Below are 25018 nucleotides of genomic sequence, written 5' to 3'. Positions count from 1 at the left end.
GAATGAGAATGCTCATTTTATTGTTCTCTGGTTGGTATCTATAAAGTAAATGTTAATACAAGAACAGTACTTAAAATTAAACTTGTGATTTTCAATTTAACTTCCTAATAACCTTTATCTTCAACAGTGCTTCAAAAAAGTAGTGCTTTCATCTCATAGTTTATATTCCAACACCTTAAACTGCTACTGTAATAGAAGCCATCATAATGCAAATTATTAGAAAACAGACTGAGCAGGGACAGTGTTAAGACGGCAGCATAGGTGGATTCTGAACTGACCTCCTCCCACAGACACAACAAATTTACAACTACTCTTGGAACAACTGCCCCAGAGAGAGAACTGAAAACTGGATAAAAAGAACCCCCACAACAAAAGACAGTCCTGACTGAGTTAGAAATTCCTTTCTGGAGGGTAAAAAAAGCCACCTTTGCGAGCCATGGCACTTAACAGCTAGCCAGGAGTGATCTTAAGGTACGAAGGCTTCTCTGGAGGAGTGGTGGACCTGTGCAGGTGAGTATGACTGCTATAAGCAGCTTTTGGACCCAGCACAACTGAGACAAGTGTCATAATATCTGGCTTTGCTGGCTACTAACTACAATGGGAAATACCCCCCAAAAAGCTGTTGGATATAAGGGGGGTAAGCCTGCTCTTAAAGGGCCCACAATTCACCCATTTCGGAAAGCAAACTAAAATCACCAGAAAGAAAGGTACACAGATAGGCTCTGGGTGCATCTAAGTGAGAGGTGAGATCTCTTCAGGGACTGAGACATTGGTAGCAGCCATTACTGTAACCTAGTACAGGCATTCTGACACAGATGCTGGCAGATGCCATTGGAGTTCTCCCCCTGGCCTGTTAGCCCAGGGTCTGCATCACCCCTAGAGCACCAATCTAATCCAGCTCAGCCAGGGCGGGCAGCCTGCCCTAAGGCCTGGCCCCACCCAACAGCAAGCCCTCAGGCAACTTGTGGGCCCACACAGGCAGAGTGCAGAGAACTTCTGCAGCCAGGTGAGTGGCTCCGCTTCTGAGGGGCAGGACACGCTTGAAGAGTGGGTGGAATGTGTGGGGCATTGGTGGAGTGTTTGGGGCCTCTGCAGTGGGGTGACTGGGTCTACTTCAGTGGGTCAGGGAACATGCATGGGGCAGGACTGTGTTGACCAGGTATGTGGCCCTGTGGGCAGTGGGGCTTGGAAGCTGCAACAAACTTCTGCAACACAAACAGTCACATAGGGGATTGGCCTCACCTTCCAAAGCCTGAAACAACTGAGTGTTCCCATGCCTGGGGCCAGCCCCACTCAACTGAGATCCTGAGAGAGGTGACAAGAGCCTTGCAGGCTGGAGACCTATAGCAGTTGTAAGCCCCTGAGCCTAGCAACCAGCCACACTGGGGGCCTACTCACTTAACTTAAAAACTGCAACAGGAATGTGCTATTAGACCTTGCAGCCAACTGTGCCAGGGCTCCCCAAACCCAATAAAGTGACTGAAGGGTCCAGAGCAGGCACATGCAGCTGAGCATTACAACCAGCTGGCCAGGGGGACAGCCTAAACTCCCTGCAGCAACAGCAACCCTGCCACAGCAGGAGGACACATGTAACTCACACAGGGGACACTCCTGGAACATTTGGAACTGCTGATGGGGGGAAGCATACTGCTGGGGCTCATAGGCATCTCTTACATAAGGCCACCTCTCCAAGATCAGAAGATGTAGATGACTCACCTAACACATAGATATAAGCACAGGGAAAGAGGCAAATGAGGAGACAGAGGAACACATTGCAAGTGAGGGAACAGGACAAAATTTCAGAAAAAGAACTAAATAAAACAGAAATAAACAATCTACCCAACAAAGAGTTCAAACAAAAAGTCACAAGGATGATCACTGAACCTGAGAGAAGAATGGATGAACTCAGAACTTCAACAAAGAATTGGAAAATATAAAAAATAACCAATCAGAAATGGAGAATACAATACTGGAAATGAAAAATTCACTAGAGGGACTCAATAGCAGAGTAGATGATACAGAAGAACAGATCAGTGAGCTGGATAAAAGATTAGAGGAAATCACCCAAGCTGAACAGATACAAGAAACAAGAATTAGAACAAATAAGAACAGTCTAAGGGACCTCTGGGACAAGACCAAGTGCACTAACATACATACTATAAGTGTCCCAGAAGGAGAAGAGAAAGATAAACAGGCAGAGAATCTATTTGAAGAAATAACAGCTGAAAACTTTCCTAACCTAAGGAAGAAAACAGACATCCAGGTACAGGAAGCACAGAGAGCACCAAACAAGATAAACCCAAAGAGGCCCACACCAAGAAACATTATAATTAAAAGATCAAGAATTAAAGATAGAGAATCCTAAAAGCTGCAAGAGAAAGGCAACAAGTTACACACAAAGGAAACCCCATAAGGTTATCAGCTGACTTCTCAGTAGAAACTTTACAGGCTAGAAGGGAGTGGCACAATATATTTAAAGTGCTGAAAGCAAAAACCTACAGGCAAGAGTACTCTACCTGGCAAAGTTATCTTTCAGAATGGAAGGAGAGATAAAGAGTAGCCTAGACAAGCAAAAACTAAAGGAGTTTATCACCAAGAAACCAGTCTTACAAGAAATGCTAAGGGGACTTATTTATGTGGGAAAGAGAAGACCACAAATAGGAATAAGAAAATGATTTAGAAAAAAAAAAAAAGCAACAATATAACTGGTAATGGCAAATATACAATAAAGGTAACAGATTAACCACCTATAAAGATAATATGAAGGTCAAAAGACAAAAGTATAAAATTATCTATTTCCATGATAAGAGGGTAACTGATACACAGACACAAAAAAAGAGGTTAGATATGATATCAAAAACATAAAATGTGGGAGGAGGGGAGTAAAAGAGTAGAGCTTTTAGCAAGAGGTCAAACTACAGAGACCATCAACATAACACAGATTGCTATATATGTAGGTTATCATATATGAACCTCATGGTAATCACAAATCAGAAACCTAAAATATACAAAAAATTAAAAGGAAGGAACCCAAAGATAATACTAAAGAAAGCCATCAAATCACAAGGGAAGAGAGCAAGAGAATAAGAAAGTAACAGAGAAGAACTACTAAAACATCCAGGAAAAAAAGTAACAGAATGGCAATAAGCACATACTTATCAACAGCTACTTTCAATGTCAACAGACTTTCCAATCAAAAGGCATAGGGTGGCTGACTGGATTAAAAAACAAGACCTATGTAAATGCCGCATACAAGAGACATACTTCAGACCTAAAAACATTCACAAACTGAAAGTGAAGGGATGGAAAAAGATACTCCACTCAAATGGCAAAGAAAAGAAAGCTGAGGTAGCAATACTTATATCAGACAAAATAGACTTTAAAACAAAAACTGTAACAAGAGACAAAGAAGGGCACTACATAATGATAAAGGGAAAAATCCAACAAGAGGATATAACACTTGTAAATATCTATGCACCCAACACAGCATCAGCTAAATATATAAAGCAACTATTAACAGACATAAAAGGAGGAATAGATAGTAACACAATAATAGTAGGGGACTTTAACACTCCACTTACACCAATGGATAGATCATCCAAACAGATCTAAAAGGAAACACTGGCCTTAAATGACATATAAGACCAGATGGACTTAGTAGATATATACAGAATATTCCATCCAAAACCCACAGAATACACATTCTTTTCAAGTGCACATGGAACATTCTCCAGGACAGATCACATATTAGGCCACAAAACAAGTCTCAATAAATTTAAGAAGACTGAAATAATACCAAGCATCTTTTCTGACCACAACAGTATGAAACTAGAAATCAACTACAGGAAGAAAATTAGAAAAGCCACAAAAATGTGGAGATTAAACAAAATGCTACTGAGCAACAACTGGGTCAATGAAGAAATCAAAGGAGAAATCAAAAAATATCTGGAGACAAATGAAAAGGAAAATATAACATGCTAATATTTATGGGATACAGCAAAAGCGGTTCTAAGATGGAAGTTTACAGCAATACAGGCTTACCTCAACAAACAAGAAAAACCTCAAATAAGCAATCTAAGAGAGCACCTAAAGGAACTGGAAAAAGAAGAACAAACAAAGCCCAAAATCAGTAGAAGGAACTAATAAAAGTCAGAGCAGAAATAAATGAAAACGAGACTAAAATAAAATAGAAAAAAATCAATGAAACCAAGAGCTGGTTCTTTGAAAAGATAAACAAAATTGACAAACTTTTAGCTAATCTCACCATGAAAAAAACAGAGAAGGCTCAAATAAATAAAATCAGAAATGAAAAAGGAGGAATTACAATGGACATCTCAGAAATACAAAAGATTGTAAGAGAATACTACAAAATGCTATATGCCAACAAATTGGATAATTTAGAAGAAATGGATAAATTCTTAGAATCATACAACCTTCCAAAACTGAATCAAGAAGAAACAGTGAATTTGAATAGACCGATCACCAATAAGGAGATGGAAAGAGTAATCAAAAACCTCCCAAAAAATAAGAGTCCAGGAGCATTAACAGGACAGGAAACAACAACTGTAGGAGAGAAGGTGGAGAAAAGGGAACTCTCATACACTGCTGGTGGGAGTGCAAACTGGTACAACGACTATGGAAAACAGTATGGAGATTCCTCAAAAAATTAACAATAGAATTACCATACAATCCAGCTATTCCACTGCTGGGTACTTATCCACAGAACATGAAAACACGAATACCTAAAGACACATGCACCCCTATGTTCATCGCAGCCTCAATCACAACAGCCAAGACTTGGAAGGAACCTAGGTGCCCATTAAGGGACAAATGGATAAAGAAGATGTGGTAATATACACAATGGAATACTACTCAGCCATAGAAAACTATGAAATCCGGCCATTTGTGACAACATGGATGGACCTTGAGGATACTATCCTAGGTGAAATAAATCAGAGGGGGCAAGTCAAATACTGTATGATCTCACTTACAGAAGAGAAAAACAACAATAATCACATAGAGACAGAGATGGGATTGGTAGTTAACAGAGGGTGAAAAGGGTAATCAGGCACAGGTGTATGGTGATAAACCAATGTTACCACAATAAAAAAGAAAAGAAAAGAAAAGGAACTGAGACATACGATAAAACAAAGTGCATTTTTCCAACATCATTAGTTACAGGGTAAATCTTATAACAAGATTAATCGATATGGTAGAGTTTTAGTCCTAAACTCAAAAGAAGAGTACTACAGATGATTAAACAGTATTAATTGTTAAGAACGCCTTATATTTTAATAAGAATTCACAATTTCCAAGAACTTTTACAAATATTATTGCATTTACATATGACCTCTATCTTATAAAAGAAGCAGCACAGGTATTATAGATAACGAAACAGACTCACAGAAGTCTAAAGAAACAAAATTAATAAGAGGCAAAGCCACTGCCAGCATTTAGGTCTTATCCAATCAAATCCTAGGTTCTTTCCACATTACCTCTCTAGTCTATATTTATATAATGTGTACAAAGCTCATTCACATTCATTATCTCATCTGCTGCCCACAGAAACTATGTGAGGTCAGCAAGGAAGATATTATTATGCCTAGCCTACAGTTATGGAAAATAAAGCTCTAAGTGGTAATACTAGACATGAAAGTTATTAAATGATGGAACTACGTCTGGAAGTTTATCTTAACAGCATAGCATTCATGAACATTTTTCAAAGGTGCTTTTTATTCACATCACACTGAATGTTGTCATTTGGATCAGGTGTATCTTTGTCTATGCTCTCGTAACACAATCCTCTATCATAGTATTGATTGTACTGTTTTTTAATCGTTTGTTTAAACTCCACTAACAGACTGCAAGTTTCTCAACCATAAGAATCAACAGAGTGATACCCAGCTGGTGTTCAAGAGATATTTGTTGTTGCTTATGTTGTTAAATGAGAGAAACAGGATAATTCTGGTAGAGAATGCTAACTAGTAGCAATAATAACTGTCTTCTCCTTTATGGATATAGAGTTCAATTGTGTTCTGGTCAAAAGAATGTGGAAGGGAGAAGGGGGCGGAGCAAAATGGCGGGGTAAGCTGACTCGGGATTCTCTCCCCTCCAAAATACAACAAAAGATTGGAAGAACTGAATTTCAGGGGATAAACAGAATGCCAGCTCGTTAGAGACCTACAATACCAAGAAGGTGGAGATCATAAACCTTGCTTACAGCCTCGGAGGTGCTGGTAGGAGAGAACATCGCTCCCTCCCCTAGAGTCTGTGATGGCTGCGGTGCAGGTCGGGAAGGAGCGGGGGAGGGGCCACATGACCGGGGGGATCATCCAGGACTCCTGCCACTGATTCAGTAGAGACCCGCTGACAGGGGGAAAGCTTCCGTCCATGGGGACCCCATAAATCAAGGGCCTTGGGAGACCAGAGAACAGAACTGATCTGAACCCAGACAGGCGCGTGTGAGTAACAGCCCCTCCCCCCTGGCAAAGCCAGTGGGCGCAGCCATCTTGCCCCAAGGCGGAGAGCTAACATGCCGCTCCCGACCCCCATCTAGTGGCGACAGGCTGTAACTGCAACTGAATTCTACCACCATGAGAAAAAACCGCTCCTCTACCATCCAGCAATTTATAAAAGCCCCAGACCAGAAGGAAAACAATAAAAACATAGAATTAAGTCCTGAGGACTTGGAATTAGGTAAACTAAGTGATAATGAGTTCAGAGCAGCTATAATCAAAAAACTCAATGAGGTAGAGAGAAAGATAGAGAAACAAGCCGAGTTCTGGAGTTACTTCACAAAAGAGATTGAAATCATAAAGAAGAATCAAACAGAATTACTTGAGATGAAAAACACAATGGACCAGATAAAACAGAATACGGATTCCCTGAATGCCCGGGTAGACTCCATAGAAGAGCAAATTAGCATAATCGAAGATAGACAGGCTGAATGGCTCCAGACAGAGGAAGAAAGAGAACTAAGGATTAAAAAAAATGAGGAAAATCTCCGGGAGATAATGGACTCAATGAGGAGTAAGAACATAAGGATCATAGGAATTCCCGAGAATATGGAAAAGGAAAATGGAGCAGAAAGTGTGCTTAACGAAATTATTGAAGAAAACTTCCCAAATCTAGGGATCGACGGAGAATGTGTGTAGAGGAGAGTTTTAGATCTCCTAGATTTGTCACTGTAAAAAGAGCTACCCCACAGCACATAGTAGTAAAATTGGCAAAAAGGAAAGATAAGGAAAGAATACTCAGGGAAGTAAGAAAAAAAAAAAGAGAATAATCTATAAAGGAACCCCTATCAGACTGTCAGTGGATTTCTCTACAGAAACCCTACAAGCTAGGAGAGACTGGAGTGACATATTCAAAGCTTTAAAGGATAAAAATCTTCAGCCAAGAATACTCTATCCAGCAAGAATTTCCTTCAGATACGAGGGGGAAATTAAATCTTTTCCAGACAAACAAAAGTTAAGGGAATTTGTAACTAAAAGCCCTCCATTACAAGAAATCCTCAAGAAGGCTCTCATACCTGAAAAAAGAAAAAAGGGAGAAAGGAGACACAATCCACAGACTACGGAGACCGATGGATAGAACCAGAACAGGATAGCAAATATTCAATTATAGCATTAGGGTAAAGGTAAGGAAACTACCAAAGCAAGGACGATCTTATCACTCTAACTACCAATTAATAAGACGAGTTGGAATAAAAAATGAAAATAATTATTTAGGAGGGGAAGAGCAAAGGGTCTAAATCAGTACTGGTGAAGTAAGTAAGAGACCACCAGAGAATAGACTATATTATACATGAGATTCTAAATACAAACTTCAAGGTAGACACTAAAATAAAGTACAGAACAGAGTCACAAATCATAAACAAGGAAAAATCTAAGAAACCCAGCATAAGAAACTGCAGTATTAAATGGGTAGTTTAAAGCAAACAGGAAAAGAAACGCAGGAAAACAAGACAATGAGCGACAGATTAACAGCATTAAGTCCACATGCATCAATAATCACTCTCAATGTGAACGGATTGAACTCTCCAATAAAAAGACACAGAGTGGCAAAATGGGTTAAAGAACAAGATCCAACAATTTTTTGCCTCCAGGAAACACACCTCAGCCCCAAGGACAAACACAGACTCAGGGTGAAGGGGTGGAGGACAATACTTCAAGCAAATAGCAAGGAAAAAAAGGCAGGTGTTGCAATTCTTATATCAGACCAAGTGGATTTCAAAATAAGACAGGTAAAGAGAGACACAGAGGGACAATATATAATGATCAAAGGGACACTTCATCAAGAAGAAATAACGCTTATAAATATCTATGCACCCAAGACAGGAGCACCAAGATTCATAAAGCAACTATTAACAGACCTAAAGGAAGATGTTAAAAACAACACAATAATAGTAGGGGACCTCAACACCCCACTCACATCAATGGACAGATCATCCAGACAGAAAATCAACAAGGAAATAGTGGAGATAAATGAAAAACTAAAACAATTGGACTTAATAGACATATATAGATCACTTCGCCCTGAAAGAGCTGAATACACATTCTTCTCAAGTGCACATGGAACATTTTCTAGGATAGACCATATGTTGGGAAACAAGGCAAGCCTCTACAAATTTAAAAAAATTGAAATAATAACAAGCATCTTCTCAGATCATAGTGCTATAAGGCTAGAAATTAATTACAAGAAAAAAGCTGAGAAAGGCACAAAGATGTGGAGACTAAACAACACACTACTGAACAAGCAATGGATCATTGAAGAAATTAAAGAAGAAATAAAAAAATACCTGGAAACAAATGAAAATGATAGCATGCCATACCAACTCATATGGGATGCAGCAAAAGCTGTATTAAGAGGAAAATTCATCGCAATACAGGCACATCTTAACAAACAAGAAAAATCCCAAATAAGCAACCTTAAAGCACACCTAACTGAACTAGAGAAAAAAGAACAAATGAAGCCCAAAGTCAGCAGAAGGAGAGAAATAATAAAAATCAGAGCAGAAATAAATACTATTGAAACGAAAAAGGCAGTAGAAAGGATCAATGAGACAAAGAGCTGGTTTTTTGAGAAGATAAATAAAATTGACAAACCACTAGCCAGACTTACAAAGAAAAAAAGGGAGAAAGCTCAAATAAACAAAATCAGAAATGAGAGAGGAGAAATAACAACAGACTCTGGAGAAATACAACAGAATATAAGAGAATACTACAAAAAACTATATGCCAACAGAATGGATAACCTAGAGGAAATGGATAAATTCTTGGACTCCTACAATCTCCCAAAGCTCACTCAAGAAGAGGCAGACAATTTGAACAGACCAATCACAAGGAAAGAGATTGAAACAGCAATCAAAAACATCCCAAAGAATAAAACCCCAGGACCAGATGGCTTTCCTGGGGAATTCTACCAAACTTTCAGAGAGGATTAAATACCTATCCTTTCCAAGCTATTCCAAAAAATTAGGGAAGATGGAACACTTCCTAACACATTCTATGAGGCCAACATCACGCAGATACCAAAACCTGACAAGGACACCACGAAAAAAGAGAACTACAGGCCAATATCACTGATGAACATAGATGCAAAAATTCTAAACAAAATCTTGGCAACCAGAATTCAGCAATTCATCAAAAGAATCACACATCATGATCAGGTGGGATTCATACCAGGGACAAAGAGATGGTTCAACATCCACAAATCAATCAACGTGATACACCACAACAACAAACTGAGGAATAAAAACCACATGATCATCTCAATAGATGCAGAGAAGGCATTTGACAAGATCCAACAGCTATTTATGATAAAAACTCTGAACAAAATGGGCATAGAAGGAAACTACCTCAACATAATAAAGGCCATATATGACAAACCCATAGTCAACCTCATACTCAATGGGCAAAAACTGAACGCCATCCCCCTGAAAACAGGAACGAGACAAGGATGCCCTCTATCACCACTCTTATTTAACATAGTACTGGGGTCCTGGTCAGAGCAATCAGGCAAGAAAAAGGAATAAAAGGAATCCAAATAGGGAGGGAAGAAGTGAAACTCTCGCTGTTTGCAGATGACATGATGTTATATATAGAAAACCCCAAAGAATCCATTGGAAAACTGTTAGAAATAATCAACAACTACAGCAAAGTTGCAGGGTATAAAATCAATTTGCATAAATCAGTAGCATTTCTATACTCCAGTAATGAACCAACAGAAAAAGAACTCAAGAACACAATACCATTCACAATCGCAACAAAAAGAATAAAATACCTTGGGGTAAATTTAACTAAGGAAGTGAAGGACCTATATAATGAAAATTACAAAGCCTTTCTGAGAGAATTGGATGACGACATACGGAGATGGAAAGACATTCCAGGTACATGGATTGGAAGAATAAACATAGTTAAAATGTCCGTTCTACCTAAAGCAATCTACAGATTCAACGCCATCCCAATCAGAATCCCAATGACATTCTTTACAGACTTAGAACAAAGAATCCTAAAATTCATATGGGGCAACAAAAGACCCCGAATTGCTAAAGCAATCCTGAGAAAAAAGAACAAAACGGGAGGCATCACAATCCCTGACTTCAAAACATACTACAAAGCTACAGTAATCAAAACAGCATGGTACTGGTACAAAAACAGGTGCACAGATCAATGGAACAGAATTGAAAGCCCAGAAATAAAACCACACATCTATGGACAGCTTATCTTTGACAAAGGAGCAGAGGGCATACAATGGAGAAAAGAAAGTCTTTTCAACAAATGGTGCTGGTAAAACTGGAAAGCCACATGTAAAAGAATGAAAATTGACCATTCTTTTTCACCATTCACCAAAATAAACTCAAAATGGATCAAAGACCTAAAGGTGAGACCTGAAACCATAAGGCTTCTGGAAGAAAACGTAGGCAGTACACTCTTTGACATCAGTATTAAAAGGATCTTTTCCGACACCATGTCTTCTCAGAGAAGGGAAACAATAGAAAGAATAAACAAATGGGACTTCATCAGACTAAAGAGCTTCTTCAAGGCAAATGAAAACAGGATTGAAACAAAAAAACAACCCACTAACTGGGAAACAATATTTGCAAGTCATATATCTGACAAAGGCTTAATATCCATAATCCATAAAGAACTCTCGCAACTCAACAACAAAACATCAAACAACCCAATCAAAAAATGGGCTGGAGACATGAACAGATATTTTTCCAAAGAAGATATACTGATGGCCAATAGGCACATGAAAAGATGCTCATCATCGCTGATCATCAGGGAAATGCAAATCAAAACTACACTAAGATATCACCTTACACCCATTAGAATGGCAAAAATATCTAAAACTAATAGTAACAAATGTTGGAGAGGTTGCAGAGAAAAAGGAACCCTCATACACTGCTGGTGGGAATGCAAACTGGTGCAGCCACTATGGAAAACAGTATGGAGATTCCTCAAAAAATTAAAAACAGAACTACCATACGATCCAGCCATCCCACTACTGGGTATTTATCCAAAGAGCTTGAAGTCAGCAATCCCAAAAGTCCTATGCACCCCAATGCTTATTGCAGCATTGTTTACGATAGCCAAGACGTGGAAGCAACCTAAGTGCCCAGCAACAGACAAATGGATAAAGAAGATGTGGTACATATATACAATGGAATACTACTCAGCTGTAAAACAGAACAAAATCATTCCATTTGCAATAACATGGATGGACCTTGAGGGAATCATGTTAAGTGAAATAAGCCAGCGAGAGAAAGATAATCTGTGTATGACTCCACTCATATGAGGAATTTAAAATTATGGACTAAGAACAGTTTAGTGGATACCAGGGGAAAGGTGGGGTGGGGGGTGGGCACAAAGGGTGAAGTGGTGCACCTACAACATGACTGACAAACATTAATGTACAACTGAAATTTCACAAGATTGTAACCTATCATTAACTCAATAAAAAAAAAAATGTGGAAGGAAGCATCACACACCACCTCTGGGCCTGGCTTTACAATATCCCATAAGTTCTTCCATGTTCCCCTCTTCCATTCACATGTAGGGAAGCAAAGAACTCCAAGATGGGAAAGCCGCACAAATGAAACAGCCGATAACCCTAGGTCTCCACTGCGAGGAAAGTCATCCAGGAATATCCCTGACCAAGAAAATCCACCCTGGATTGTGTGTAAAGACAATTACTCCTTGTGGTAAGTCAATATGATTTTAGGGTTGTTTTTAACAGCAACTAATGTAGCTTACCCTAGCTAATACAATTTCACCTTGATTCTCCTTATGTTAGAATTATCCACTGTAGGATTCCCCTTTTTCCTTTACTTTCTTGGTATACCTAAGAGGTAGAAAGTACTGATTGAGGGTGAGAGTGGCTAATTCACAGAAGGAATCCACCAGACAGGATGAAAGAAAAGCATTCTAAGTTGGTAAATCCAGGAAAAATTTAAAAGGCCAGCCAGAACTTGAAGAGGAATCAGACCATGGGTTGCAGAGGACAAAAACTGACAGACAAAACAGGCAGAGCTATGAAAAGGCTTGCCTTCTAAGAATCGTGAGAGAGAAAAAGTCAAGAACAAAGGAGCTGCTCTGATCAGAGTAAAGGCCTAGGTCAAGGCTGTACTGCACAAATCCACTCCCCGCTGCCTTGGCCATGATTCGCTCACTTTATGGTAATGGTACTAATAAAGAAAAATCACATACAAATGAAGTCTATAGTAATTAGATCTAGTGATGTAATCTGCTCTGTCCTGGGAGAAGGTTTAGGGAGGACTGCCCAAGCGCTCTGTAGGATGCCTTATGTATAAAAGGTAAACATGAACCTGTGTGCTTTTTCTGGGTATTGCTGACCCTCTGCTGCTCCCACTGACTGTGATCATATCAGTTCTGCCAATTTTGGCATATTCCCTTTCTTCTAAAGCACTGGTTCTCAAAGCAAGTGGTACTGTACCCAAGAGAGATTTTAGAAATTTGTGGAGATATTTTTGGTTATCATAATGATTGAGGGGGACACACTGGCATTTAAAGGCCTAAGCCAGGAACATCAGACATCCTACAAGCCAAAATACAAAAATCTACCCTGTGTTCTACATAATTTCAATGTTTTATCAGATAATCATATAGTGAAAACTTTGTCTATAATTATCTAAGCCTCCATTTCCCAGGAATACAATAGCCATGTTAAAGGAGAGACAGTTTTATTTTTCTGTTGCTGGAAACTTGTTCACTATTTTTGAAAACCACATTACTAACAACATCATTCATAACACGAGTCTATGTTTGAAGCTATCACATTCAGCGGTCCTAGTGACAAGTGTAAGACCTGAATTTCTTCATTACGTCTTCCAGGGCAGTCATGCCTGAGTATTTACACACTGAAATATACATTTCCTTTTATTTCTACTTTATATTATAGTTAAGACATTATATTGATTTGGGGGATTATGTACGCAGGTAGGTCATAATTTCTAGGAACTTCATTTTGGGAAAACAAAGGAGCATTATAAAATACTCCTTGTAAAAAAGGTTTATAAACCTGTAGGCTTTTCCTATGAGGAAATCAAATAGTCCGATAGGAATGACCTACAGATACTGACATTTAGGAGTCCCTCCAGTGACAGAAGCTGCATACTCTTATTACCCTGGAGTAAAACCCACCAATTAATGAGGGCCTGAACATAATGAAAGGCTTCCAGTTGGTTTTCAGTGCCTCATTCTTAAATATGAACAGACAAAGATCAACAAGCATTGTAGCAAATCTGTCTCATGCAAAACAGACAAATAAAATAAAACAAACAACCATACCAAGAAACAAGCAGCCACAAAGAAGGGATTTAGAAAAAAAATGTAGCATGGAGCAAAAAACTTTTTTAAAAAACCAAAACTCTAAAATCTGCAGAGTAAAAAAATAAAACTGTATCCATGAAACAACAATGCTATTATAAGAAATAATCAGAGTACACAGAGCTTTTAGAAAATAAACATATGAAAAGCTCAAGCAAAAATATGAAAAAAATCAATGGCATTGTTAAAGGTTTTGTTTAAAAGTAAACAGACAAAGAGATGAAAAATTAAAGAGCAAAGATAAGATGAAAGGATCAATTCTGGAAGTCTAACATCCAAGCAATAAAAAGATCAGAAAGAAAGAACATTTTTATTCAATAGTACCCTGAGGGTCCCACCTAAATCAATAAGACAAGAAGAAGAAATTAAGTATTAGACTTGGAAAGGAAGAGACCAAAATGTCTTTTTGTCAGAGAACACAATGCTCTACACTCAAAGAAAGAGAAAGAGGGAGAGAAAAAGAAAGAGGGAGGGAAAGTGGGACGGGAGGGGAGTGAGAGGGAGAAACTATTAGAGTTTATTTTAAGAGTTCAGAGTTCAATACAGTTGCTGGGAAACAAGATCAAAATACCAAAGTCAATTGCATTCTCATTCGCCTAAAATAATGAACTGGAAACAGGTGAGGAAAAATATCCACATTAACCCCCGCCCCCTCCTCCCACATACACACTCAAAACTATAAGGTAGCAAGAAATAAATCTTACTAAAGATGCACAAAATCTGTAAGAAAAATTAGAATATCCTATTAAAGAATATCAAAGGATACCTGAAAATATCATATTCATGGATAAGAAATCTTAATATTTTAACAATGTCAAGAGATCTTGCATGCTTTTGCTTTCTTGGACTAGCCTGGACTAGCCTGGATGATGAAAGACACACAGCCCAGGCACCTCCACTGCCCCATCTGCCAGTCATCCAGAAGAAGCAGAGTGCCTAGCTGGCTGGCAGCTGCATAAGCGAGCTTAGCCGAGACCAGAACTGCCCGGCTGAATCCTAGCAAACTGCCAAGTCACAGAACCATGAGCTAAATAAATGGCTGTTGTTTCAACCACTAAATTTTAGGGTGATTTGTTACACAGCAGGAGCTAACATTATATACACCAAATTAGATATCAAATGTGCAAGGTAAAAAGAAAGATTTTCAGATATGCAAGGTTTCAACCTCCCATACACCCTTTCTCAGAAGAGAATTCCTAAAGTGTTGTGAAGGGGAGTTACAGTACAGTATCTGCCCAGCAGATCAGTCTGTATTAGGGCAGAAAGACCAAGAGCTCTAGGAGGGACGTCTCCAAGGAAAAAAATGGACCTAAGAGATTATCTGATGTGTTAGATCCCACTGAGAGTTTTATGTTTTTGTTGCAGAGTTCATGGATAGATTATTGATAGATACACAGAAAACTAGGGAACAAAAAGGGAGAAAAAAGAGTTGTATAAGAAAAGGAATATTATCAGTGTAAACTAGGTAGCATCTGTGTGATTATCTATCTACTCATAATAAGGTAACACTGATTTAACTACAAAATACGATACAGTCATTTTAGGATGACGATGAGAGAAGAATGTGTGTGTGTGCGTGCACATGTGCACGAGCTTGTGTGTGTTTATGTATGAGCCAAAAGGGACATAAGAGCTAAATTCTCATAATTCATAATCTAAATAAGAAACATTTTTAAAAGTATAAACATTTAATTTATTAATGAGAAGATGAACAGGGTAGAGGGAGTTGAAAGTGGTTGGCTGAACGAGAGGGAACAGGGATGGGGAGAGGAGGCAGATACTGCCCTTTTCATTATGAGCGCTTCATTTCTATCTGGCTTTTTAAACTTAGTACTAATATTATTTTGATTACAAATAAAAATTAAATTTAAAATATCCTGTCCTAACTTTTCCATAAGTTTAAATATTTTCAAAATATAAAATTGGGAGGAAAGAAAAAAACAAGTAAGCAAACAAAAATCTTGCACTTTGATATACACAGCATCTGTTTCATCATGGGCATCACTGCCTGAAAGAACCACAGGCCAGAAAAAAGTCAGAGCCTATTCTCTCGAGGCCCTGCGTATGAGTCTGGGGCAATCAAGGAAATGCGCAGTTCACACCGCTTTCCCAGCCCACACCATCACCCTGGAGTGTTAAGCCCCACCCCGCAGGGGTGAACACAAGGAAAACAGATCCCACTGCAGAACTGGTGCTTATCCATCATGGGGGGCTGACTAGTGACTTCATTTATTCTGATGCTAATTTTCCTACTCTTAGTTGAATAACTCCTCAGAATGACAAACAGTGAAATTGAGAAGTTAGAGGTATTCCAAATAAAGAAGTAAGCAAAATTTTGACCTGTTTAGTAGAGATGGGCTTTTTTGGCTACTGTCTGACTTCTGCCTTGTAACCATCAAGCAGGATGAAAATATCAGTTTGGACTTTTGGACACACCTCAGAAGCACTCCATTGGAGCATCAAACCAGTACTGTGCTCTTGCAAAGTGCGAAGAACAGTGCGACAGACTAGGGAGACAACCTCACATATACCTGACGCGGCAGATACTGAACATTCATCACCAAATCCCTCCTACTTGCCAGCCTGCACTGATAGAAGTGCTAAATACCTGTCTCTTTAGCCTCCATCACAACAAGGAGACACAGGAATACAGTTCTGGCTGGTGAACTATAGGCAGTTTACCAGAAGCTTCTGAGAGAACTTTTCCTTCAAAGGATGGATAGTGTCATCATCCCTTCCTCTCATCTTCCCGCCCTGAACATGGATATGACACCTTTAAGCTGTGACAGCTACCTTGTGATGATGAGGGAGATGAAGAAAGAACGTCAGTGATGCAAGCCCTGGCATCAGCGGGCAGCTGAACTAACACCAACAGCCACCAAACTTTTAACCTCTTGTCATCCAAGAAAAGTAAATCCTCTATTTGCTTAAGCCATTATTAATTGTGTTCTGTTACTTATAACTGAAAATATTCCTGATACCATTTATAAAACACTTTAAGAAAACTTTTAAATGCTTTACATTTTAAACTGGTTTAATCCCATACTATTTTGTAAAAGCCACATTCCATTTTCGGAAAGCAACGCATCTTACCTCATTCTTCCACAGGTGATACTGCAGCGCAAATGCAGTAAAGTCTCTTGGAACACAGAGAAACTTGCATTCTGAAGCAGAGCCATGAGAAGTATTTTTGACTTGTTCAAAGTTTTTATTAATCAATTCCAGAATCAAAGGATCAATAAGGAACACAGGTACATTTTGACTGGATGTTAGCATAATAAATTTTTTAACTGCACGCTGTTTGAGAGGAAAAAAATTCCCTTAATTCTACTAAACCAATACAACAATCTATCTCTTAAAATTCTATTCATTGATTTTGTAAGAATATATGGGGTGTTTACTCAATAGATACCATCCTTATTATTGTGCTATACAAAATAAACAAATAATACATGGTCCCCACTCTCAAGAAGATGAACAAATATTTACAACACAAGGTAAAATATGCTATAGTAATAATATTTGCAACATATTACAAAGTAACAGTAAGCTACTAATCAACTGTACATCAAAAAAGAAAATCCTCGTAGAGAAAGTGGTATCGGAGATGAAAACTTTGGGCTTACAAATTATTCTCCTGGTATTAACTAAATCTTTTCAAGCAAAAGTGAGAGAGGAAATACCAGATCTGTCAGCTTTTAAAAATCAATCATGTCAACCTTTTCAAAACCAAAAATCAATTGTACATGCTACTTTTCTTCATATTTGTAATTCTGCTTAACAATCTTTCTAAGCAAAAGACTCAAACTAAAATACATTGCTTGCTTAACCATTCCCATATATAGTCTGATTTTCTAATAATATAGCAATATTTTTCAATAGAAACCTGCCGGATAATAAGTAGAGTCTTCTACTGAAAAAAATAAATTTCAAAATTAGAATGGAAACAGACTAAATCACACTTAGCAGTAAATAATACCTAAGAGTAGCAAAGATAAATAGAATAACTGGCATACATTATATATATATATATATACATTGCTTAAAAGCCCACTTCAATGAAAGCAATTATGGTTTCAAAGGGATGTATGCCCATGAAAAAGGTGCTTCACGGAACTAAAGATAAACTTTTATTCACAAAATCTGAAGAAACTTATTAAAACATACAAAAGATAATAAATAAATAGAAAAGGATATCAAGAATTATAAGGATAGAAAAAAATGACGTAAAGCTAGGAATCAGTCTCTCATCATTTGTTTTAGTGTAGAGTATTATGCAAACACCAAGAATACCATAATCTCTGCTCTAGAGGGGTTTATTATCTCTCAGTGGGAGAGACAGCTAAGTAAAAAGTTAAAATAAACAAGTTCACGCCAAAAAATTCAACAACTTTAGATGAAATGGACACATTTCTTAAAAAACACAATTAGCAAAACTACCACAAGATGAAACAGGACATCTGAAGTGCCCCACACCTATTAACGAAACTGAATTTGCTATTAAAAACAAAATATCTGACTCAAAACAACAAGCAAAAACTCCAGACTCAGATGGTTCATTGGTGAACTCTATCAAAGATTTACGGAAGAAATAAGACCAATTCTACAAAAACTCTTCCAGAAAACTGAGCAGGAGGGAATCCTTCCTAACTCATTTTATGAAACCAGTGTAATCCTGACCACTAAATCTGACAAAGACATCACCCAAAAAGAACATTACAGATCTCCCACCTCATGAGCATACATGCAAACCCCCTAACAAGATACCAGAAAATCAACTCCAGGGGCTAAAGAAGACGACCCAAAAAAAGTATCATAACCAAGTAGGGTTTATCCCAGGAATGAAAGGTAGCATTTGAAAATCAATCAATGAAATTCATCATATCAACAGAATAAAGGGGGGAAAAATCCATGATAATTTCAATACAGAAAAAATCTGACAAAATTCAATACCTATTCATGATTAAAAACTCTCAGCAAACCAGGAAGAGGATACTTCCTCAATCTGATAGAGTATGAACAAAAAACTATTACTGAGTTGTAGGAACTCTTGATTATCCTTGATACCAGTCTTTCATCAGGTACATGTTTTGCAAATATTTTCTAGTCTGTGGCATGTCTATTCATTTTCGTAATGCTGTCTTTTGATGAGTAGTTTTAAATTTTGATAGTCTAACAAATTTTTTTCCTTTCATGGTTACTGCTTTCTCTGCTTTACCCTAGCAGGATAAAAGAGAAAGAAATGGTCTTGGAAGAAAGAGGAGATGACAGCCACTAGTACATATAAGGTGCTTAATAAATGTTTGTTGAATGAATCTCTTTCAACTTGGTGTTAAATGCAAACATGATGAACACATTTATGGCTTCTTTATAATTATTAATATAAATACAGATTAGGGCAGGGTCAAGGAGAGGCTCGATAACTCGCCTTCTCAATATGCCTTCCCAGTTGTTATCAATGCTCCTTGGAAACAGCTGTCCAATTGACTCTAAATCCAATTAATTCTAAATCAACACGGCTATTATCATCTGGCCTTCAGTAATTCATTTCATTTACAAGAAAGAAAAACGTCTTGCTGCAAACAGGATGTGCTGAGACTGTAATAGCCTATTCATCTGCCAGTGTATTACAATTTTATCAGAACCTAAAAGGGCTCGGCAGGACTTGTTCTTTGTGAAAGCTAGTTCCTAATAATCACCATTTTCTTTTCTAAGCGTTCTCAAGTCACTTGTTTAATAACTCATTCTGGATTTTATCAGGGTTCATATCTCACTTACTGATCAGACTTCACCTTTCATTCCTTCAAAAATATTAGAACAAAGTATTTTAGTATTTCTCCCTTTCCCATGATTTTACAAATATAATAAAGAATGATTTTTTAGTACTATGCAATGTATTTAACAAAGAGAATTCACTGACTGTAGTAAGGTGCTCTTTAGTTTTTTGCTCATTTACCCTGGAAGTAAATCCTTTTTTATTTAAAAAAAAATTTTTTTTGAGGAAGATTAGCCCTGAGCTAACATCTGCTGCCAATCCTCCCCCCTTCTCTTTTTTGCTGAGGAAGATTGGCCCTGAGCTAACATCCATGCCCATCTTCCTCCACTTTATATGTGGGACACCTGCCACAGCATGGCTTGACAAGCAGTGCATAGGTCCGCAGCCGGAATCTGAACTGGTGAAGCCCGGGCTACCGAAGCAGAACATGCAAACTTAACTGTTGCGCCACTGGGCTGGCCCCTAAATCCTTTTTTAAAAATCCATTATTTTCTTCCACCTCAAGGGTCATTTCCTGGATGAAAAAGATGGGACTGCTCTACTTTTCTCTGTTATTTTAAGCTTTAAATGACACACAAATTCCATTTTAAAACGTATCAGTGAATTTGTACCCCCATTGACTGCTTTATATACTAAAGGTTTGGGGGATGTTGTCAGAATGTTGCCAGTTAAGCCAGACAAAGTAAAGGCTACTATCCCATTGAAGCTATTACAGTTTTAAAACTTTTTCTGAACATACTCTTTTAGTGCACATATGAAGATTTTTAATAAATGGCAAATTTGAAAAGTTTACATTATTAATGTCAGTATCATCACATTTTAGATATGATATGATAGAGCACCTCCATTACTTTCAGACAGGTATAGTTCCCAGCTGTTAAATACTGAATTTCAAATCTCAACAAATTATTGCATACACAAGACAATAAATCTGGTCCAAGTGTTATGTGTATGTTTTCCTTAAGAGTGGGCTGGAGGTAGAGCAGAGCTAGAGAGAAGTACACAAAATGTGCCTTTTTATTCAGTCTGCTGGAGTCTTTAAATTGTGACTGAGGAGTATTAATTTCAAGTGTATCACACTTCTCTTTCCTCTCAGACTACCCTAAGTTCACAGGGCAAAACATCTGCTATTTTTTTTGCTGAGGAAGATTAGCTCTGAGCTAACATCTGCTGCCCATCTTCCTTTTCTTTTGCTGAGGAAGATTAGCCCTGAGCTAATATCTGCACCAGTCTTCCTCTGCTTTATATGTGAGTTGCTGCCACAGCACAGCTGACAAGTGGTGCTAGCTTTGCACCCTGCATCCAAACCCACAAACCTGGGCCACCAAAGCAGAGCGCGCCGAACTTAACCACTATGCCATGGGGCCAGCCCCAAAATCCGCTATTTTTAATAAATTAAAAGTTCACATTGATACTTCTAGACTTGATAGTTGAGGAGCACGATAATAGGATATCCCAGATTTTACCTTTTAAACAGTAGTTCAAATCCAATTGGTGTCAGCAGTGACCTAAAATTATCACTACTTTATCACTGCTCGGTGACTTGAAAGTCCACTTCTAATCTAAAGCCTTTTGTGTCTCTGGTTAAACAGAAGCCAAAGATTGAAGGGCAACTACAAGAAGGATCCAGTCATATGCAAAATGTATACTAACAGGATAAATGCAATTTTTTATTACTAACCTAACATTGTTTTTCATTCTAAATTTAGTTAGAAAAGGGTAACATTTTTTATAATATTTTATAAATGTGCAGGTGCTGCAATTTTTAAACCAAAACAGGGACATATTGTATATATTGCTAGTTTCCCTTATCTCATAACAGAAACGTGTTGAATAGATTTTTATTTCTAATCATTATTTTATCCCTTATTCATAGTTCAATTCTTATTCACATATTTACTCATTTAAGGAAGCATCATAGCTCAGTGATTGAGGTTTGGGGGGCAAACAGTTAAAATGTGGACTCAGACACTTATTCACCAACTAATCTTACGTGTTCCAAGTGAACTGAGGATGACGATGTGTACTAACTTAAAGCTTCCATAAGGACAGAATGAGATAATGCATGCACAGCACTTGGCACAGGGCCTGCTCCTCCTCTACCACCTGCCTCCACTCCCCACCAGCATAGCTATTGCTATTGTCATCATTCAACAAAGACTTGGCAAGTAAATAAAGAAACGAACTAAACGAACATTGCAATTGAGGAATTTCTTGCTTATTGTACATACCCACTGTATGCTATCAAATCCAATTTGGCTTCCTTTGGATTTTGATAAACCGGCTCCATTCTAGAAAGTTAACATAATAACATCTTAGTAAATTCAAAGCCAAGCATGCAACATTACATTTAGGGTAAGTGTGAGATTCAAACTATATAACAGGCTCATCATCATTATCCAAAAAGCATTATCCAAATACCTATTTTCATATGGTCATGAGCTAAGAGTTCTACAATTATACAACAACCCAAGACGGAAAACAGTTGACAGACTGCAGTATTGTTAATTAAATTACAGAACAATAAGGTATATATGGTCAACATCTCTGAACTAATTAATTTCTCTCAGGGAATAGTTAACTCCTTGCTATCTCTTTGGAATTAGGGTTTATCCATTTAGCTCCATATCCCTAACTTGGACTTATCTCCACACACTGGGATAATATTTGTAGACCTTGGCAAAGTGATAAAAAAAAGTATAGTAATATTTATTGAGCAGCTCCTAAGTGTACTGAGTTTGACATTTCCACGTATGAATTATGCATTCTCCTCTATCCTGCATGACACTCCTACAAAGCAAGCATTATTATTTCTGTTTCACAGACAGCTCCAGGGCCCACACTTTTCCTAACACACATCATAATTTCAAACGTTGAGGCTTTTTTAAATAATATTTTTAAAAGTATTCAGGTCTAGAGAATCAGAAGAAAGAAAGCATTACTAGTTTTCATCTGATAAGTTCTAAAATACATTCTTCCTCTTGTCTCTAGACCTTCAGACATTCTTTCTCCTCTTGCTTTCAAAGTATTTTATAAGTTCATAAGAACATTATAATTGAATATGATTTTATTTACCAAACTCTAACGTAAACCTTAAGAACACTAGAAAATGTAAGCTATTAATAACTACAATTTTCTGAGCATCTACCATCAGATACTAAGTTAGATGCATTACATACGTTCTCTCAAACAGCAAAGTTGCTATTAGCCCCACTTAAAGAAACTGAGGCTCAAAGAAGTTAAATGACTTGCTAAAAGCCAAACAACTGAATGAGGATTCAAACTGGGGATTATCTAGGCACCAAACTCAAGAACTACTGCTGTTGCCACTTCTGTCGAAGTATGAGTTCCCTGAGAGTAGAACCTGTGTTCTATTTTTCTCTGTACTCCTGCAAATAAATACAGATTGAATGGGCATACAGAATTATACTCACACTATCCTGTTAGGTACAGTAAGAAACAATGAACAACTGAACATCCCCTTGAGGGTCCTGGAGACATGTCCTTTCCTTTGTGGTGTGAGCTGCAAGCCAATTACTTGAAAGTTGGAACTCACAGAAAATGCTCTCAAGGCCACCATACTACAAGAGTTTTTATTTCAAAGACCTTGTTGGCCATCTGGGAATCTGAAGAGTCAACTGTACCCATCTATGGAATTTGAGCAGACCCAATACATATAAAATATTGGTTCCTTATCTTCAGTGCTACAGAAAACTAGATTACTCAGACCTCATTTAAGGGATCAGAGAAAGACTAAACTTGTCTAACCAGCTGGGCCAAAAGGAATTGTGATGAGGCCTGAGAAACGGATAGAAGCAGGCCTCCTAAACTCCAAGACAGCAAATCTCTTCTTCCCTGACCAATGACAGATATTGGAATACTTTTTCCTGAAGAGGCTGAAAAGCTTTGTAGTCCTTCCCAACATTTACCACTGCAGGCATTTACTGCTACTAGGTGTGGGTTGGGACCAAAGATAAAACTAATTTTTCATTCTTGCCCTAGCTCTAACACATAATCTCAAGTGTCTTTCTAAATCATCTTGCAGTTCAAGGATGATCTACAATTATGGTTTTATGTCGATGATGCTGACTTATAATTTAGTACTGATCAAGGCTACTATTCTGTACTCTTCTGCTAACAAATCAAACAAATTTAATTGAACTAGAAATCATTTTTATTTGTGTGAATTTTCTTTATTTAAGAATATTCCACAAAATGTTGTTCACTGAACAAATGAGAAATGCAATTTAGATACAATCAGTAAACAAAGTTTACAAAATTTGGGTTCTCTTCCTACGTCAGGAGAAACTGTATTAGAATACCGAGGATGCATCTCTACTTCCCTGAAGTTTGAGTTCAAACCCTATGTATAAGTGAGATCCTGAAGTTTAACAAAAAGCCAAAAGTTTAAACATTCTCCTCAACAAAACTGAAAACATTGTAAAAGTTGGTACTTCAGCATCTATTAGTTTAACTACCCTTATTATTTTTAAATAAAGCATTTTTTTTCCTGTTGACATAGAGAAATTACTTGTACTCCTTACAGATAGTATCTTATTTTCATGCTAATAACATACAGGAAGCATCTACACTTCCATCAGCATCTGTCCTCTATAAATATATGAGGAGAAGAAACCGTTTCTCACTGTTTCTATGACCTTGGCAAAAGGTCCAACAAATAGTGACTTTTAAATAAAAGTTTTTGAATTAATACATAAATTTATAAATTCCATTTTTTAGAACGTAAAATTACTTGGCTAGGAGTAGTTTAACATAATTTCCATATATTTCAATAAAATAAAAATAACCTTTGGTATTTTAGAACTGAGATGTCATAATTTCTACCCATTATTCATTAATAGTAAACAGAAAACAAGAACTCTATCACAGATACTGCAAACTTCACAAATTTAGTAGTACATAAGGTTAACTGAACTTTATTTTATGCTTTATTCTGTTCAAAATATTCTTTTTTGTTTAATGAATATGGCACTTATTACTAAGGAAGTTTGTATGCTATGGACTCAATATAAGAGATACTACTTTTGATTATAAAATTGAATAATAAAAATCATAGCTCATATTTACTGATCTCTTTCTGTGGGACGTGCATTATTCCCAATGCTTTATGTATATTAATTCATTTAAGCTTCACAAGTCTAGAAGACAGTACTGTTATGTCTGCATTTTGTAGATGGGGGAACAGAGGCATTTAGAAGTTAAGTAATTTACCCGAGACCCCACAGCTAATAAACAGTACAGAAGAGGTTTAATCCGAGGATGGGGTTTGTGCTCTTAACAACTAAGCTACATTGCATCCTGGGAAAAGGATCAAGATAGCAGTTATTTATAGGAATACATATAATTAAGAAAGGATTTTTAAATTAAT

The 25018-nt window shown here is 37.5% G+C and overlaps 1 protein-coding gene across 13 annotated transcripts in view; it reads right to left on the bottom strand.

Moving 5' to 3' along the window:
- The window catches only part of FKTN (fukutin), a 70295-nt gene that overhangs the window by 31104 nt on the left and 14173 nt on the right, over nt 1-25018 (bottom strand). For 8 of the 13 annotated variants that reach the window (XM_001493424.7, XM_070251246.1, XM_023629823.2 and 5 more), the window contains exons 3-4: nt 21861-21920; nt 16947-17150 (exon numbers count right to left, since the gene is read on the bottom strand). In XM_001493424.7, coding sequence (XP_001493474.2) covers nt 16947-17150; nt 21861-21920 — 264 coding nt within the window. The remainder of the gene's footprint in view (nt 1-16946; nt 17151-21860; nt 21921-25018) is intronic. The other 5 variants (XM_070251249.1, XM_070251251.1, XM_070251250.1 and 2 more) reach the window with 1 other exon arrangement.

The sequence above is a fragment of the Equus caballus genome, chromosome 25, assembly GCF_041296265.1.
Source record: "Equus caballus isolate H_3958 breed thoroughbred chromosome 25, TB-T2T, whole genome shotgun sequence".
Lineage (NCBI taxonomy): Eukaryota > Metazoa > Chordata > Mammalia > Perissodactyla > Equidae > Equus > Equus caballus.
Note: the sequence above shows the minus strand (reverse complement) of the source record. Positions and strands in the feature narration are given on the sequence as shown.